This window comes from Rhopilema esculentum, chromosome 10 (assembly GCF_057945365.1).
Source record: "Rhopilema esculentum isolate cy_ngs chromosome 10, ASM5794536v1, whole genome shotgun sequence".
Classification (NCBI taxonomy): domain Eukaryota; kingdom Metazoa; phylum Cnidaria; class Scyphozoa; order Rhizostomeae; family Rhizostomatidae; genus Rhopilema; species Rhopilema esculentum.
Window position 1 is genome coordinate 3,800,085 of NC_142824.1, and position 18,407 is coordinate 3,818,491.

The 18,407-nt window shown below is 35.7% G+C and overlaps 2 protein-coding genes across 2 annotated transcripts in view; one reads left to right on the forward strand and one right to left on the reverse strand.

Annotated features, from left to right (window-relative positions):
• LOC135685501 (nuclear pore complex protein Nup133) overlaps positions 1-18,407 on the reverse strand; it is a 38,577-nt gene that overhangs the window by 12,844 nt on the left and 7,326 nt on the right. Inside the window, exons 7-24 of the mRNA XM_065201478.2 lie at positions 18,080-18,129; positions 17,852-17,915; positions 17,558-17,617; positions 16,970-17,022; positions 16,377-16,447; positions 15,441-15,520; positions 14,421-14,514; positions 13,910-13,978; positions 13,491-13,575; positions 11,708-11,774; positions 10,720-10,821; positions 10,201-10,333; positions 9,049-9,161; positions 8,061-8,167; positions 7,544-7,646; positions 5,383-5,502; positions 737-836; positions 32-75 (exon numbers count right to left, since the gene is read on the reverse strand). Of these exons, the coding sequence (XP_065057550.2) occupies positions 32-75; positions 737-836; positions 5,383-5,502; positions 7,544-7,646; positions 8,061-8,167; positions 9,049-9,161; positions 10,201-10,333; positions 10,720-10,821; positions 11,708-11,774; positions 13,491-13,575; positions 13,910-13,978; positions 14,421-14,514; positions 15,441-15,520; positions 16,377-16,447; positions 16,970-17,022; positions 17,558-17,617; positions 17,852-17,915; positions 18,080-18,129 (1,515 nt within the window). The remainder of the gene's footprint in view (positions 1-31; positions 76-736; positions 837-5,382; positions 5,503-7,543; positions 7,647-8,060; positions 8,168-9,048; positions 9,162-10,200; positions 10,334-10,719; positions 10,822-11,707; positions 11,775-13,490; positions 13,576-13,909; positions 13,979-14,420; positions 14,515-15,440; positions 15,521-16,376; positions 16,448-16,969; positions 17,023-17,557; positions 17,618-17,851; positions 17,916-18,079; positions 18,130-18,407) is intronic.
• Positions 1,275-5,775, forward strand: LOC135685523 (uncharacterized). Its single transcript, XM_065201502.2, has 6 exons — positions 1,275-1,541; positions 1,750-1,929; positions 2,431-2,664; positions 3,191-3,451; positions 3,804-4,130; positions 4,656-5,775. Exons 1-6 carry the CDS (start codon positions 1,344-1,346, stop codon positions 5,001-5,003), a joined length of 1,548 nt encoding a protein of 515 aa, XP_065057574.2. The 5' UTR covers positions 1,275-1,343; the 3' UTR covers positions 5,004-5,775.

Consider the following 18,407-nt stretch of genomic DNA (forward strand, 5'->3'; position numbering starts at 1 on the left):
AATCTAAAGAGATATCTACTAAACAATTTACCTGCTTCTTGAGAACTGTCCGGATACCTTTTGCATCGTTTGTAGCTAAAAATCGCATAAAAGTTAGCAGTTTAATCATTCAAGATGAGTAAACATTTAAGTAAAATGAATTATTGAATATCCTTAGTATGATTAATATACTATATATAGTATTTATGAACATAGTATACACTTAATATACTATCTGTCGTAAAGGACTACGTAACAGCCTGGTATAAATTCAACTGATTGAATCTTGTTGTATATCTCTTTATGGCAGCAGATAAAGAGGTAAAATGGTAAATCTACTAAACTAAATTTTTCAAAATTGTTGCCAAAAATATCGAAACAAAACTATAAAGTAAATTGCATCTAGCCTGTGCTTTGTAAAACCTATAATTTGCAAGAATCAGCTACTAAGGAATATTGATAAATGACTGGGAAGAAGAGAGGTTAAGGACAGAAGTGATACATAATGAAAATAACAAAGGTTGAAGATAGTGTGGTAAATTGGAAACATTTCACATTTGTGGTATTTTTGTCGAACACTCCTCAAAGTATAAACGCCGGATAACGATTTAAGGCAAGCAGAAATTAATATCCGAATGCGGAACGAAAGAAACGTGAGAGGAAGAATGGTGAGTGTGATTGGCTCCGGTAATAACCCTTTTTGACCAATCAGCGGCCGTTAAAAATAACAAAACAAAGCAAGTAAACATTCACCTACCTGTCCATGGTATATACTCAATGACTTCGATGTTTTCAGAAGTCGGGTGAAAAAACGAGGCTTTGCTCTGTCTGTACAGCCAGGAATTCTTCAACGCAGCCTACAAGAAAATGATAGGCTGGGATACCTCACCGAACAAACAGAAGTTCAAATTCATTGTAATGAATTTGAAAAGTGCAGCCTTATAATAAAACCGATAACCGTATATTATAAAACCAATAAGAATTTCGTTCGGCATTCGAACTTCGCATGTTATCAAATCTTGAATTCGGAAGTCTCGCTCACTTGTAGTCTGACTGAATGAGAAACTTAGTTAATAGACTATCGTAAGTGGAAATGCTAAAAAATTTCAAACAACGATGTGCCTATCAAGAGACAGTCTCGCTTTCAAATTACGGCCTCATAATCGGATTCCAATTAATCAGGATATGATTGATATTACGTCACAATTTCGCGGCGTAACTACTACTAAAGATTAGGCATACGATACATCTTTGTACTTCATCGCAAGAATCGTTCTGAGTTAGTCAGAGTTTATTCGAGTGTGATATAAGGTGGTTTAGAAAGAAGATTTGACGGAATCGTGGTATTTTGAATCGCAATCAAAATGCCGAAAGCCTCGCGTAGAAGGCAAAGCAATGGGGCAAATGACTTCAGCGGCGAGATTGATACGCTCAGGGAGTCGATGCATTCTTTGGAAGACAAGTTGTGCAAGGTCGAAAAGGACAAGGAACATTTGCGCTCTTTCAACCAAGTTCTCATTGAAAAGCTGAAGAATTCAACGGAAATGGACCTTTGCCTAAAGGTTGGTTGGTATTCTCGTAATTCTTCTTTTTGTGTGCTTCTAGACATCAACTATTAGCAACCTATTTTGAACGTAACTCGTAGGCAACGATACTTTCATTTCATCGTAGTTAATCAACTATTTCAACTTACAAACTTTTGACAAGAGTTCCTCAAGATGAATTATTTGTGAACAAATTCTCAGAACTTATCCTTGATGTTTTTCTCAGGTCATTTCCATTCGGCAAAAATTTGAGAAACAGAAGGAGATATCTATGCTCCACGAGCAAAAGGTGGTTAGAAAAGGCCGTGCATTTCATGAATCTTGTCTCAAGCAAGCGAGAAAGAGCTCGCAGATTGAGATAGGAAAGCGTGCAAAGAGTACTGACAGCGGAATCGACATCATCGAGGTGAGACGAAACTTCTGATGTACAATGTTTGAATGTTATAACAGTAAAAAAGTCTAAGGTATAAAGAGGGGAAGAGTAAGAAAGGAGAATTAAGAGTGGGAAAAAATAAAGTGAATAAATTAAAATGAAGTGATTTCAAGATAGGGAAAAGCCACTTACGTACACTAATGGCCTTAAAAAAGAAAAAAAAAGGGCCTGTGAATGGAGGAGGAAGGTAAAGGAGAAAACATATAAAAAGAAATATAAAATGAATGAAAGAGGATAAATACTAAAAATGAAATTCAAGAAGAAACAACCAGAGAAAGTGAAGTACACACACATTAAACACTAAAGGCCAGTATTCAAGTTAAAAGTATTTCCTTCTAGAAACTAAGGGGAATATGTTTCAGTGACACTTTTGAACGCTGGTCTAGAAAAGCAATGGAGCAATGTCAGTTTGTGTAGATGTACCGCAAGGAGATTATTTATAAATGTAGTTAATGATTAAATTGTTTATGATAGGGTGGAAACAAAAGTGAGGATGATCCTGACGTCATTAGAGCCAGACTTGAGGAAATTGTCGCTAGAGAGGAGAAACAGAAGGGAGAAGTAAAAAAGCTGAATGCGAAAATTGAAGAGCTGTCTACACGAGATGTAATCAGGTCTGTTTGCAATGAAATGGTGATTCAGGCTTTGCAAGATGTTGTTAAGGAAGAGAAGGCAACAACAAATGCAAGACATGGAGATGAGATCAAAGTAAGTGCTTTTATAAAACTTACATTTCCGAGGTAACTTTAATGAACTATTAATGAACTTTATTTGACATCAGCAGTAACTTGGAAATGCTTTACTGATCTTAGAAGGTTGTAGACTTTATCGAAAGCGTTTATGTTAAATCTATTGGGAACGGCTGAATGTTCTAGCAACAAACATATGATTTGATTATTAAAACTATATCAGAAAAAGGAAATGCTCACTAAAACGGAGGAATTATTACCTTGAACGACTGAATTCTCAAAATTTGAAAAGAAAATGGCTTGAAATGGAGCGTAACTGAAAGTGTAACAGATAAATGAAAAGGAAATGATTTTAATTGTATTTGGCCGCAAAATGTTCATAGGTACATCAAATGGGAGAATATTCAAATTATGAAGAAAAAAAGAACTGAAGAGCGTAACTGAAACGTAAAGAGAAAGCAAAGGACTGATTTCATTTTCATTTGCTTAAACATTTAAATCTATTTGACGAACAGCTAAAATACACTTTCCTTTCATAAACTCAGGAGTTGCAAAAACAGCATGAAGAGAAAAGGGTCCATCTTGAAACCAAAATAGAGGTTCTCGATCAAAATGAAGATATCCTCAAGAAAAGGATTGAGGAATTAGAGAAAGAGGTAGAGAATCTGGAAACAGAAAATCAAGAACTGGTTGCGAGAGAATTGACAAAAGCTGTTAGCAGCCAAGCTGTGATTGATTCATTGGAAGAGATCATAGAGGAACAAGAAAAATCAGTGGAAAGCAGACTTCAAAAGAAAGATATACAAGTATGTTTTTAAGAAACTCTTCTTCAGTTAAGATTTTGCCTTTACCCAGTACCTTATCTTGTAAAAACAATTGAACGAAACGTGCAAATAAGAAGCACTGACTTTTTCCCAAACGTTAAAGTTTCAAAACGTAGACGCAGGCATATATACTTTACAGATCGGATAATCAAGGCTATAGCTTTATTTTGTTGCGATTTAACGAAAGATTTACCAAGTACCAGTTACCTAATCAAGAAAGTCCAATAAGATACGAGTCTTTGTGGATTTTGAGCTAGCATCGACGTAGCATTATCGTATTCTAACATCTTCTCACTGTACCAATGAATTAAACTGTTTCTGTGCAATCTTGTAGCTAAAGTCAGTTGTTGAACAGAATGAGGAGCTTCTTAAGAAACTGGCAGCAATGGAGAAACGCGCCTTTTCAGCTGAAGAGGTTGTTGCTAAACAGTTGAGGGTGATTGCAGAAAAGGACTGGGCTCTAGCTGAGGAAACAGAGAAGGGTAACAAGATGAAAAGTGAAATGGCTGCCATGGAGGAGAAATTGGAAGCCATGGAAAGGGCAGCGAATAAGTCTAATGAACAATTCCGAGCCATGACATTGAAGGTTGAAAAACTTTCGACAAGTCTGGAGCAATGGCAAGAAAAGGCCGACCTGCAAGAGGCCGGATGGACTTCAAAGGTATGATGTTTTGTTTCTAATGGCAAAGATGATGAAGGGAAACGAAATTGGTTTACAATATTGGCAGCAAATAGAAGCCTCCAACGATTATGGTCGTCATAATAAGCTACTTCTTTCTTAGGCATGTTACGAAGTGGCATGAGTAATTTTCGGCTATCTTCGTTTATATTTTGTAAGGCCAGTTGTCAACAGGAAAATTTCATGTCAAGTAGAGTTTGGTGAATAAGAGTTTGATAAGTTGGTTTCAACGAATGAAAACACTTCTGCTATCTCAAATATATCCATTCAAACGCCTTTTTGCAGATTCCGTATTAGTAGAATAATAAATTGTAAAAGAGGAAGGAATCGAATGTATTTAATTAATTCAAAATCTTTTATCTATATATTCCAAACAAATGTTTCTGAAATGAAAGTTTCCAAACTAGAGAAAGCACCCTTAGCAAGTCAAGCCACGTCCTGCGACAGGACTAAAGATATCTTCAATCACTAACTCGAGTAAACTAAATGAAAACCTTAAATTTTCAGATTTCAAAACTTGAAGAAGAGAGAGGATTGTTTGAAAAGGAATGCTTAAGAGTTAGCCAATGCCGCGTAGAGGAAACAGAGAAACACATGGAGCACATCATGTCACTGGGTTTTGATATTAATTCCCTTCAAAAGAGTAATGAAGACTTTGCAGCCGACATCATCAGCCTAGAGAGAGAGAATGCTTCTTTGCGGCAAAAATTGGAAGAAGAGGAGCAGTCTAAATTGGATCTGGTACAGGAGGTCCGCCAGCTTCGAGACAACATTCAAGAGCTGAAGTCAGATTTCGAAGGCCTTAAGAGTAGGCGTAGAAGAAAATGGTGGAGAAGGCTTGTGTCTTGCAATTAAAGCAGTAACAGGCCACTGATAGTGACAGCTTTTTATCTTAATGTATTTGTTTCTATTACCTACAAACATTTTCATTGCTGGCAACGTAATAAAGTTGCCTGCTTATCTGTACAAGTTGGATCTAATGTTTGATTTGGATGTCCATATAAAAAATGGGAATTGTGTTTTCTTATGTAATCTGCCCAAATGATATATATTTCACGAAATACTGCATACAACATCAAACAAGTCAGGATGATTGAGTTTTTTGCAAAAATGTACTAGAATTATCAGAGCAGAGACGGTCTCTTCGAGCCTACAGCTACTAGGGAGATTAGCAACAAGAGCTATGATGTTTAACAAAAATATTATCAATAAGCAAAGGAAGAAGAAGACTTACAATAATAATGTTGTTAACGTCAGATATGAGCTCAATCTGCTTCTTCATTGACGTAAATTGACTCAGTGCTTCTTCTTCGTAAACAACCAGGGCGGGGAACAACTCGCTTATCTTGCTAACCTAAAATCAAATTTCAAAAATAAATTACAATCCATTCAAATCATGAACCGCAATGCTTGCAAACAAGTAATTATACTTGTATTTTCTATTTGCTAATAACTAGCTTTTGAAGGTAGCTTTTGGGTAGAAAACTGAGAAGCTATGCTTATGGAGCAGTGTCAAAGTTCTTCCTCTCAATGTGACCTTGCCTTGTGATTCCTCTACGTCTTGAATTACAGAGAACTTGTCACGCCCCTGGGTCTGGATGAAAGTTTAGTCATTCCAGGGACCAGAACCCCAGACCCTTGGATCACTGACAAGCAACCCTAACTTTTGAGCCATCCTCGCAGCCTTTTTAAGTTCCCTTCGTTAATACAGTCAAATAAACTAAACTTAGAAAACCAAAGTGCCGGCTTCTTGTCACTTCAATTATTTCATTCATTAAAATTGGTACGACCAAGTTAGAAAATACAAATATTTGAAAAATCATGAACACTAGCAGGTGATGTATAAATCCTAAGAACACACGACTTCCTAATCTCAGAAGGACAGTAAGCCCTATCTAGCTTTGTTTTGCTTTTGGACTTCCCAAATAAATTTTTAGAGTTGCCCTTGCGAACGTACCTTTACAAAATAATCTTTTAGATAGTAACGACATTTTAAAACCAACATTTTTAGGGGAGATGGGGTACAGTGTTGCTTTCCCATACCGTTCCTGTAAAATTAAGAAAACACTTTGAAAGATTTTTAAGGTTACATTTCTTAACTTTGTATAACGGTTGTCGTTCCAAGATTTACCAATTTACCAAAAGCCAATAGTTTATGCAATGAGCAATTTTATGAACTAGCTTTCTACATAAAAATATTTATCTAATATCTTATCTTTGTAAGATATACCGAACGGCTACACGCATTGAACATTTTTATAAGCAATTCACCCACTTACGGAATTAAACAGAACATCAGGTTATAAAGCTACTGTTTTGTGATTATGATATGAGCTAAGATAATATTCTGGTCAAGAGAGGCCAGATGTTCAAAAAGTGGATACGGTTTTCTTCAGTAAGTCCTCAGTCGAAATATGAAGGAACAAATACATTAAATTTAAGAAGATCTTTGTTGATCTCTCCAATTGCTCGACATTAATTTATGCAAATCGTTTGCAATAATGGAGGGCAAAGCTTTAAGAATTTTGCAAAGATTATTGCTAAGAATTAGCGTGAAACGTTTGACTGCGCGTGTGATTCGTGACCGCTAAAGTTTGGCAGGGTTTCCTTTGAAGTCTTTTTGAGCAATTCAAAGGAAGGTACAACCTGATGCGAACAAACAGGCCGCCAACATATTCCTACGTCTCAAACTGACTCCTTCTCGTTCTGCCCTCACCAGTCGCTCATTTTATGTCTTTCGGCATGTTATAATCTGAGAAATCTAGCAGACATGCTGATGAGGCGTGTTCGGAGTAAACTGACAGAACGTTTGGCAACATGAGAGGACCCAAAACAACCACGCAATTTTCTCTTGGATAGATGTTTGTGCTAGCTTAAAGACCCTCAATCTCCATCGATAGCATTGCTTTAATGGAATCCCAGCCAGGACATTATATTCTATGTACCAGGCAGGATCAGGAAGACTTTTACTAAACTTTCAATTCAGATACGTGTTATTCTGAAGTCTATTACAAAATATATTTGTTTCACTTAGCAGGGACGTCGTGAGCCACACAGGTCCCAGGGGCAGGCCCAGTGCTCGTTTAATATGCGTTTAATATGGATTTATATACATAAAATTTCTATTATTTGCTTGCTACATATATTCATAAAGTATTGTCAAACCTTCCCAGTACAGATATGATTTATTTTCCTTAAAGTTACTATGTTATTCAGAGTCAGATTTTGAATAGAGACAAATTAATTACCACACAGTGGGTCCCTATTTGCTTACAGGCCCAGGGGCAATTACCCCCCTTGCCCCCCCCTCGCCGGGCCTGCACTCAAGTTCCTTACTAGACAAAATAAAGTGGATTAGGGGTTTGCGTACAACGCCCTTAGTAAATTTGACTTACCTCTCTAAAGAAGATGTCTTGATCTGTAAGGTGATCGCCCATGACATCAATATCTCGTTGGTGGACAACTGATTTGATTACTTCTTGAATCAAGGCATCCTCTCTGCAAAGGGTAACAAATGTCAAACCCAGTATAAAAGCTACCTCGAATCTTCTCACATGAACGATTTTAAAGTCAGGCGTTTCCTGAAAAGAACGAGAAACTCTTGAACACCGAAGAGAGTCTTGACTGGATGGCATAGGAACCCTTCAATAGCTGCAGTGGGAAAAAATAAATGCTGGTTTCCGAATTGTAAGGATGCTGGGATGAGATCGGCTCAGTGTTAACAATAAACTCTACTAATGGGAAATTTAAATGGTCATTGAAATGCGGTGGCACATAGTGCCTTTAATTTCAAACGTTTTTTCGTCGCCATGCCCCATAGGAATATTTTTAAGCAGGAAAAGTCTTGCAAGGTTCCAGAATAAACTTTTTTTGCAACTCCGGTTTGGCCGGCCCTGCCTAAACTCTACTCACTTCAGATTGATCGTCTGCAATGCTTGGGCTGCATTCAGTTTTTCAGCTTGCTCACATAATTTAAATTTTGTGTAACAGTGGTTGTTTTCATCGTGACAAATAGTAAGCTGCAAAGCAACATTAATAGCATTACAATGATGATTCAATTGAAAACAAATTAAAGTCTGAGAGATAAGGTTATTTCGGCTATCTTCTGCCAAGTTCTGGGATCCTATTTATTTAAAAAGTCACAACGAACATAGGACGCCATCTATTGTACACACGAAGTCTTCAGAAAACCTGAATAAAAACTAGGAATCACAAAAAGTTTCCACTTGAAACTTGCCAGAAGCTTTCAATTTGATCAAAGTAATTCTTCTCGACGATATATAAGATTTTGTACAAATTTTCTAATTCAGGAATGCAAGAAATATGAAAAGAGCACAGATCATATGAAGCAAAAAAAATTTGGTCTTAAATGAATGGAGTAAAATACCAGCTCTGCAAATAACATTCAGTTCACTGCAATTCAGTAAAGACTGCATGGGCTTTGGTGATTTTTTTATGAAAGAGACTCTTGTATGAGCTTAGGTTAATGAATTTTGATTCTATGATTATTACATCTATTTTTTCAAACAGGAAACGTTTGGGATCTCCTCTTTTCATTTTGGTCATTCACTTTAAGATCTTATCAAAACAAAGAAATTCTAAAGCAAATTTGAGCATCAGCAGATGATGCAAAAATTCTTAATGATACTGAAAGGACATTTCGATAAGTACACTGTTCGATCCGACATAAAATAGGATTTTCAAAGCAACGAATGGCGAAAATTCACAATGTTAAAAAATCTTAGATGGTAAAAACTATAGCTATTAACTATTCAACTAAGTTTTGATTTTATGAACAAAATCAAAGACAAGAAACATTGAATGAATGGTAAAAAATGACAGTTTACGATGGTAAAAACGACAGGTTACGATGGTAGAAAAACAGGTTACGATCTGATACCTTGTCGAAAATTTCAACGTCATCTAAGAATTTGAGGAAGTATTCAAACACACGTTCTTTATCTTTCAACTGCCTCATAATCAGAACAGAGTCAGTAGTCGCCTGCCCAGCACCTGTTAAGGAAGAATAAGGCCTAAAATATTGAAATTAACTGTTTCCGGTAAAAAGGACCGATTACTCAGCCCCTCTCCACCAAAACAATGTTGGTTATAGAGTTAAATAGATAGCTATTCAACTTGTTTGTTTTCAGAGAGAACGGGACAGTAGAAATGCAAAGATTTTGTGTAGTATACGAAGTTTTGGCAGGGATTTCAGTTTTAATTCGACGCAAAGAGTGGCCTGAAATGGTTTTTTTTAGCAGGAAATAGTCTAATCGAAAATTCGTAATGAATTGCAGAAATGACTGGCTTTAATTTCTACTTCATTCCGTGGACCTAACCTACGGAACCAATTGAGCAGAAACGCACCATCTCTTTGTAATAAAAAAGTGAAGGAAACATTGCATAAGTTTTTTTCACTTTTTTTGTTCCTTTTCTTTGAATTTGCTATGAACTTTTTTTAGATTCATTTTTGGCTATCTTAACTTCTCTTGTAAATGGTCTCTTGTAAAACATTCCTAACAGATCGAAGGGGCCCCCGTGTTTAAACATCAAAAAAAAGAACAAATTGAAAGGATTTTTAGCTAACTGTAGTAATCTTTACGACAAGAAGATATAAGTGAGGTAAAGATCACGAAGCGAAGTAGCTGGTTGAATTTGATCTATTGAAATATCTGTTACTAATAAGATTTAAAAATTAAAAGAAAAAGATGAATACTTCAAGGACGTCAGAAACGGGTTAGGGGTCTAGGGTGGCGCAGCATTCCTGATAATTTTAAAATTATATCCAATTTCATTTAAAAAAAGAGGAGTATTGAAAGGGAAGTAACAAATGCTTCGTTCTTCTCTCAGCATCTCAAGCATTCTCCCACCCTTCAAAAATTTTTAGCCCCAACAGCAATGCATTGTGAAACCATTTCAAAGGATATGGAATGAAATAGTGCCTGATAAGAACATAATAGCAACAATGAAACAAAAATAAACTGAAAGTGTATGTAATCTTTATGTTAATCGCGGAATACAATTGAGAATACTGAAATCAAGCTGAACCAACCTTGAAGGGCATGCTGGGCCCAGCGTGGATCCGAGGCTGGTATAGCATCAATTATCTCTCTTCCTATACCAACTACAACTTCGTTGATCTTGGCTTCTGACGGAATCATTGATATGATTTCCGTGGCTTCGAACTAGTGAGCAATAATAGTACAGCGTAACAAGAGTAAATATTCCTAACAATAAAAAACTATCAGGAAATTGTGCTTTTTGGACTAACGAAGAAGCAGTAGGAGTTGGAAGCTACTTGGACTAACTTAGCGTTTTTAAGGCGGGAGCATAAAACATTAAACGAGGACACCTCCCCTGTACACCTTTGTAATTCCATATGGAATTGTTTCCAATATGTCTGATCTGATTTTTAACATCTTGGTTTCCTGATTTATCTTCTTTGCAGGTTTGTTCTACAAGTCAACTGATTCATCGCTGGTCTTTAATCGTGTATGAAAGAACGCACATTGCACAAGCATATGAGCCAAGAACTGCAAGCAATATCAAATTTAATGTTTAACATACGTACAATTTTATCTTCACAGTGTTTATAAAATGCCTCTCTTATCACATCCTCAAGGTTCTTCTCGCTATTTCCAGACTCCCTTGCGCCACTAACTTCAGTAATATCCTGGATATACATAGGAGAAATACCTTTGTTATTAAAAGATTAAAAGTTCTGTATGCAAAGGTTCTTGCTGAACGCAAATAAATTACCTCTAAAATCTTAAGTTAGAAAATTGTACCAAATTTAGTACCAACTACGCTCTAAACAAAAACAAAATATAAATTCCTTCCAGCTAAAACATTAGGAAGGATGCAAATGTAAAAAAATTGCAGGCATTGCAATTTTAAGTAGAAAATTTATTAATTGCCAATTTGATTTTAGTTATTTGATCCATATCATTTTAATAGTATGAATATTTCATGGTAGTTTGCTCTGACTAAAAGTTAATTTTCAGTCCTTTGTAGTTTTTGTTGTTGTTGTTGTTGTGAGCCATGAGAAGGTGACAAAACTTGCAATTACAAAACCTGCAGTCATGATGTGGATGATTTGAATTCTATCAATATGTTATGGATTGGGGTTGGGTCTTTGATTACCAAAACGACCCAAAACATTTCTCTGGCGAGCATCTTGCAGGATATTAAGCCGGTTAAATCAGCGGGAGTAGAATGGGAGGAATAACAATGCAATCCAAATTAAAATTTTTAGGCTGAATTCAACCTTCTGGCTGTAATATCATATAGCATAAATGCACCAACTGAGAATGTACAGGATGCTAGAACATATATTTTACCCTCCAGGCCTTCTTTAGAATAAACATCTTATAAAGAATAGGTCACATGAATCAAAAGAATGTGATCAAATCAACCTTATCATTTCAGTATGTTTGAGATTTTTTGACCTTCACAAACGGGTGTTTATTAGCATAGAATAACCAGAACATCTCTCCTGGATACAAACGTTGTACTTAGCAATTGGTATTCCTAAATAAGCAAAATATAAGGAAACAAACCATTGATGCACTGGACGTTGCAATCTCTGAAGCTTTTGTCTCTGACAATGGTTCCATTTGCAAAACACTAAAAGATTGAAAGCAAAATCATCACACAAAAACACTTTCAAACCAATAAAATTGGCGAGAACCAACAGAGACAGTCTGAATTTTACTTGAATATGCTTAATATTTCAACCACATCTAATAACAGGCATTCTTTGGTTATCAAAAGGCAGATTACTTGGTCCTGAAGGTGATAAATAATTCAAAAACAAAGAGATTATGCGAATTGTAGGTGATGCAAACTTTCACAGGCCCCAAACAGATTTTGAAATCGCCTGACTAGCGGATAGCCACTAGTGTTGAGAAAAGAATGACACTTGGCTTATGCCTAAACGTATGAAGCAAGAGATAAACAGAGTGTTTAAGGAATATCAAACAAGAAGAGGAAAACTACACAGACTGAGCAAAGACTATCGGTGCCGAATATGAGCCTTGAGTAATTCAGTTTGTCTTGCAAAAACATGACCAAGGCTAGAAAGCGTTAAATCCATTAAGGGCGACATTTAACATCCATTAGCAGATCAGCAAAACCGCTATTTAGAAGCTCAACATTTTGTTATGTGTTTTGAATGCTTTTCTTCATGATGACAAAATTTAGGTAGAATATACCGCAAAAATAACGCTTGCTAAAGACAATCGCATCTACTGGAACTTTTTACTCAAGTTGCTCAAAATAATATCCGTAATAAAGAACTTATTCTTCTAGTGAAGTTGTTATCTATTACCTGGGCTTCTAAGACCGATGTTTATTAACTTACTTAAAAATGCGATACAGTGAGAAAAAATTTAATCGAATATATTGGGTTAAATCGATTTTAAGCAATCTTCTCACATGAACTTAAGTGAGATCAATCAGATCAGTTTGCTACTTATGGACATTTGATAAGCGATGGTGGAACGCAAAGGATGCTGGGATGCTATCGCATCCCTGGCTCTACCCTGGGTTCCAGATAATCAAAGGTTTTCAACGGTTTGGTGAGAAGGTGGAGTGGCGCAGGAGTGCGGAGGAGGAAGAAAGAGACGTAAGACGTCTTTATATCGAAACTTGCGCCTCTCCAGAGCGCAGCTATTTTGAGCTGTTTTTTTCGCTCACTTTTTTTACGAGGGAGTTTTTGCGTCCCTTTGAAGAGGTCGATCGCCTTCGGTGCTCCCTGATTCCTGGTCATTGAGGGCCACGTGCCCCTTCCCCCTCCCCGCCCCTCCAGGCCACCACGCCACTGGAAGGGAGAAACATTATTTTGAAGGAACAGATTAACGAAAAAGGCAAACTTTTGCAAATGGTATCGAGCCCGAGATGGTCCATTACCTAATTGCAATACAACAATTACATAATTAAACGCATAAAAGTACAGAATTTACAGCGTAAAAGCTTATATAAAATATACAGTAACAATAAAATATTATTAAATTCACAATTTTGAAAACTTGAATCAAGAAATAATATAATTTGAATAGATCTAGGATTTTGTAAGAAATAATAAACCCAAGTTATTGAAGATTCTGAGGTGGACATGTTTTTGTTGATGCATAGAAATCCCAGTAGCTATTAATATGTTTAGGTATTTCTTGGAATCAATTTTATCCAGACAAACATTATTCTATTGACTGATCAACCAAACGAAAAGTTCTAATCGTCTTTTTGATGGAAACTTCGAAAAAATTGATTCTAAAATGTCCTTTCTAATTTGATCATATAATGGGCATATCAAGTGAAAATGAAGTTCATTCTAGTTTTTACCTGGATGGAGAATCTTTATGATAGGCAACAACGCTGAATAAACCATGCCTCTTTGACAGAAAAACAGCATCTGTTCCGTAGCAACCTAAAAGAATTTTTTAATGACATCACTAACTAAAATAGTTTTTAAAAGTAGTTAGTGGAGCTTGGCGATATTATTTCCTGTTGTTTTCAACTAATCTAAACGTGTTTCGGTGACTTGAACATAAAAGAGAAACGACAGCTTGTAAGATTATACTGACCTTCGCAAAACAGTGCCGATTTCATTAAAAGAGCGGACGCTGAGGGACACCAGCCGGCCTATCCCATCAAGTAAATTAATTTGTTAGTGAGTGAAGCCTGCCTTTTTGCTTTTTTGCTGTAGACGAACTTAAGGTTATTAGCGTGTTTGTTAGGAATAGTAATAAGCATTTACGTACCACCGCCGACAACTTTCGAAGATTCGTTTGGAAATTTGACATCAACCGATGTGTTTTTGTATTCCGAAACTATGAAAAGTATTGAATAAAAGCATAATTAAAAAACTCTAGAATTGAAGGTGATTATTTGATTACGAGACAAAGACTATTCGATATGGTGGTACCATGTGAGTACACATGATCTATGATCTATTTATGACATCATTGCTAATTGAAAAGTCAAAATCGCTATGTTCTAGTTTTCGGGGCCTTGATCAAACCTTTGTGAGGAACAAATACTTTTCTATCAGATTGGAGTTATTACATATGAAATGCAGGCCCTAAAAAGTGAAAAGCTCGTAGCAGGATATCAAAGCAGAAACCAGCTGATGCAAAAATCTAAACACTAAAAACAGAATTCAAATTACAAAAGAGCTCATAAAAATGCCTATTCCTTCATTCTGACATTTTATAAGCTACAAGAAAATAAAAAATTTCTTTCTTTGAAGTGATTGACAAACAAACACAATACCTGGGCTAACAGTTATAACATCTCTGTTAAAAACAAATGCTTGGTAACTGCCAGGTGGAACAACCAATTCGAATTCAGGCACTGCAGATTCATCCTGAAAATCAGCAGCAAAGATAAATGACAGGGAACTGTTTATTCTAGATAAATCTTAACAGGTAGTGCAAGGAGCCTTATAGGGAGATTAGAAAAAATAAAGTTTGCTGACAAAGCTTTCGCAGTTGGACAACCTCTGAAGGGGGGGGGGGGGCACATTACACGACTTCAAGGATTCTTAGGCAATTCTTTGCAGTCCTTAAGAAATGATTTATCAAGGATATTAATGAGATCCTATGTCACCTTTACCAAAGGACGGCGAAAGATTCTAATGTAATCTCATGCAGTCTTTACGAGGGGAGAAAAGAATTCTAATGCTATCTTATGCAATCCTTACAAAAGTATGACCAACGATTCTAGTGCAGTCTTATGCAATTCTTACGATTGGCCAAGGACCATCTTTGTCAAAGAAGGATGTTTTTTAAACCCTATGAGTAAAAGGGTAACATATCTACTAGGGTATATTACCCTCTAAGGTAACATAACAAAAGGGGTTGGTTAAGAGACTTGAGACGGTTTAGATAGAAGTTGATAAAAAAACTTCAAAATCGTTAAGAGCAATCTGATATGCATGAAGAGGATAAATCATTCTCAAAAAACGTGTAAAAAGTAACATTCAAATCACAAGAGGAAAACCGCGTAGGATTTAATGAAAACAACGTGATTAGAGGGTTTCTAGATCTTTCAAGATCAGCCTTGAAATTTTCCAGTTTTATACAACTTCAAATTTACGAATATAACATCTAAAATCATATTCTTGATTGGCATTTTATTTGTTTTAATTTTAGCATTTTATTTGTTTTAATTTTAGCATTTTATTTGTTTTTATTTTAGCCAGGCCTGCTCCACATTGGATATGCTATGTGATTTCAATTCAACAAAAAGGCTTTTACTACAAATGGTTTGCTTTTATTACAAAAACAATACCTCGATTTCTATGGCATATTCCAAAGGCACAAGACTGTCAAAACTGCTGGCAATATCTTTGCCAGATGATTGTAAGGTACCTGAAACATTAATGATCTGAGCATCATAAACGGTATGAGTACGGCAAATAATGTTAAGTCAAAGCTCCGATACCATCTATAAAAGAGTTGTTCTCTTTAAAACTATAAACTACTCAAGTGAAAAATTATTCAAGAGATTGTACAATCGGTGAGCGAAGCAGTGTTGGCTGACATAGGAACACAGAACACTTCAACCAAGTGGCAAAACATGAAGTATGTCGGCCATGCTGCATAGAACTTACTCACTGAGAGTCAGTGAGTCAGTAAACATACAGCAGTCAGTGAATGATTAAGACAGATAAAATATCGAAAGAAAAGAGGTCACTTGGCATATGAATTTATATGTGTCAACACTTACGATGATACAAAGACTGAACTAGACAAGATTAGACTAGATTTAGATGGACTACATTAGCCTAAGTAAGACTAGATTAGATTTATATAGACTATTTGGAACACGATTGAGCTAGACTAAATTAAACAAAACTAGATACGATTAGACAAGACAACACTAGATTGAACTAGATTAAACTAAACAGAACTAGACTATACTAAATTTGACTAAACTTTGCTGAATGAGACTAGACTAGACTAGACTAGACTAGACTAGACTAGACTAGACTAGACTAGACTAGACTAGACTAGACTAGACTAGACTAGACTAGACTAGACTAGACTAGACTAGATTAGACTAGGTTAGACTAGACTAGACTAGACTAGATTAGACTGGACTAGACTAAACTAGACTAGATTAGACTAGACTAGACTAGACTAGACTAGACTAGACTAGACTTAAAACTTCTACCTAGAACGCTAAAAATGCAAAAATGTGGAATTAATTCTTTGAATGACATACCGAGTAGCAAGATGACCTTGAGTCCGTCAATTATTCGCACCACTACGCTGGCCAAAATCGTCACACTATATCTATAATGAAGTTTAAATTTGGTTCTGAAAACGAGAATTTTTTTTAATTTTGGCTCTAATTTGTAAAGGCTGGGACTTGAAAAAAACGTATGAGCTATTATACAACAGTAGGTCTGTTCAAATGGTTCATTTCGTTGAGTTCCCTTCCCAAAAACTTATGCTTGATCCTCTATAATGCCCTTACGGTTAAATCTAAAACCAGCAAGAATAAATGCAAGGAAAATAAAACTAAATTCCATTGAAATCACAAGGAAGTTTTCTTATTTGATAAACACGAAGATTAATCAGTCTTACAGTGTATTAAAGCAATAACAGTAAGATCAAATACAGTAACTGTTTTGCACTTAGTATTTTTGTATTAACGGCTTTGCTTCAGCTTGAAGCCCAAGGTTCTAGGCTGTACCCAACTAAGACATGATTCTCCATCATGTTTTAAATAAATGACAATTTACTCCCAGTAAAAGTGATAGGAAAGACTGAAAAAGATTAACAACAATCATAGAAATAAACATTTGAATTTACACTGATGACGTAATGTCAAGTGGTTCGATCTTGACCAGGGCATCGCGATCGATCTGAAAGTTAAAAGAGAGAATAAGAGTCTAAATATTTAAAGATATCGAACAACTGTATACTGCAGACAAAATTATTCATTTCTAAAAGCAAGGATATTGTTAGTTCGTAGGGATTTTTGAGCTTAAAAAGAAACGCCAAATCACAGATTATCAACCGAAGCTCTGCGAAGGAGGGTTGGTTGCAATGGTTTATTGGGAAAACAAGACCAATTCTGACCAGCAAGAATCGCATTTATGAGTTTGCAAGCGGACAAATTGTGATCTGGGCGTTCAATGATAATTGTGATATTATCGTAAAGATAACATTCAGGAATCTGTTTTCTAAAATTCAAGAATTCTTGTGCGAAAAAAACAGGCATCTTCCGTGGCGTAGTGCAAATAACCCATTTAACAAAGCAAAAACAATTTAAAACCAAATGCCACAAATACACTTATACTCTAATGAATGTTTTCACTAAACCCCTGCTGTTTTGCACAAGATTAGATCTTGAAAAAAACATTGTTCCGTTTCTATAGAAATAGCAAATTTGTTTACCTCAATAACATTGAAAATCTCCTTCTCTAATTTGTCAAGAAGGTCAATTTGCGAAAGCAGCTATTAATGGAAGAAAATTTATTTGACAATGATTAATTTAGAGAATTATGACAGTGCAGACTAAAAGAAATACTTGCTATTAAATTAAGATTTTGAAGCTCAAAATAGCCATAAAAATACAAGAAAAACATTTGACATTTGTCGCAAATTACATTAAAAAAGTAAACGACATAACAAGTTATTTAAATGCACATTTTTAATAAGCAAAGCTTAACAACAAAGAAAACAAAATACCTTTTCGCGTCCTTCTGCTAACTCCCACTTTTGTAAATTGCCGTTTAGCAGCGAATAATACTGCCTGGAACAAATTTTTATTCAAAACTATATATCAACAAATTCTATCAAATTTATGACGTCAAAAATCAAAACTAAGTTGCATAACGAAAAAATAATCATGTGCAACAGCTATGCAACGAAAAGTGAAAGTAACAGCTATGACTTGATAAATCCGGCCTAACTAACCTTTTATTGGTAGCTTCACCTTTAGGTGCAACAGAAAGCTTGGGCAAATGCTGCAAAAACATAAATATTCCAGTAAAACTAAACGTGCTTGGAACAAGAATAACATTTTGTCTTATTTTGATACCTAAGGTAGGAAAAACGTCGTTTAGACATTATCAGAAATGTGAAAACATTTAACAATTTTAATTTCGTTTTCTTTAACGTTCATTAAGCTTCACGTTTGTGAAGTGGAGAAGAATATGCAAAACTAACGAAAAGCTAAAAGACATAACATGTCACTCAAGTCATCGGTTTTCGCGCCAAAAGCAATAACGTTGCGAGCTGGAGT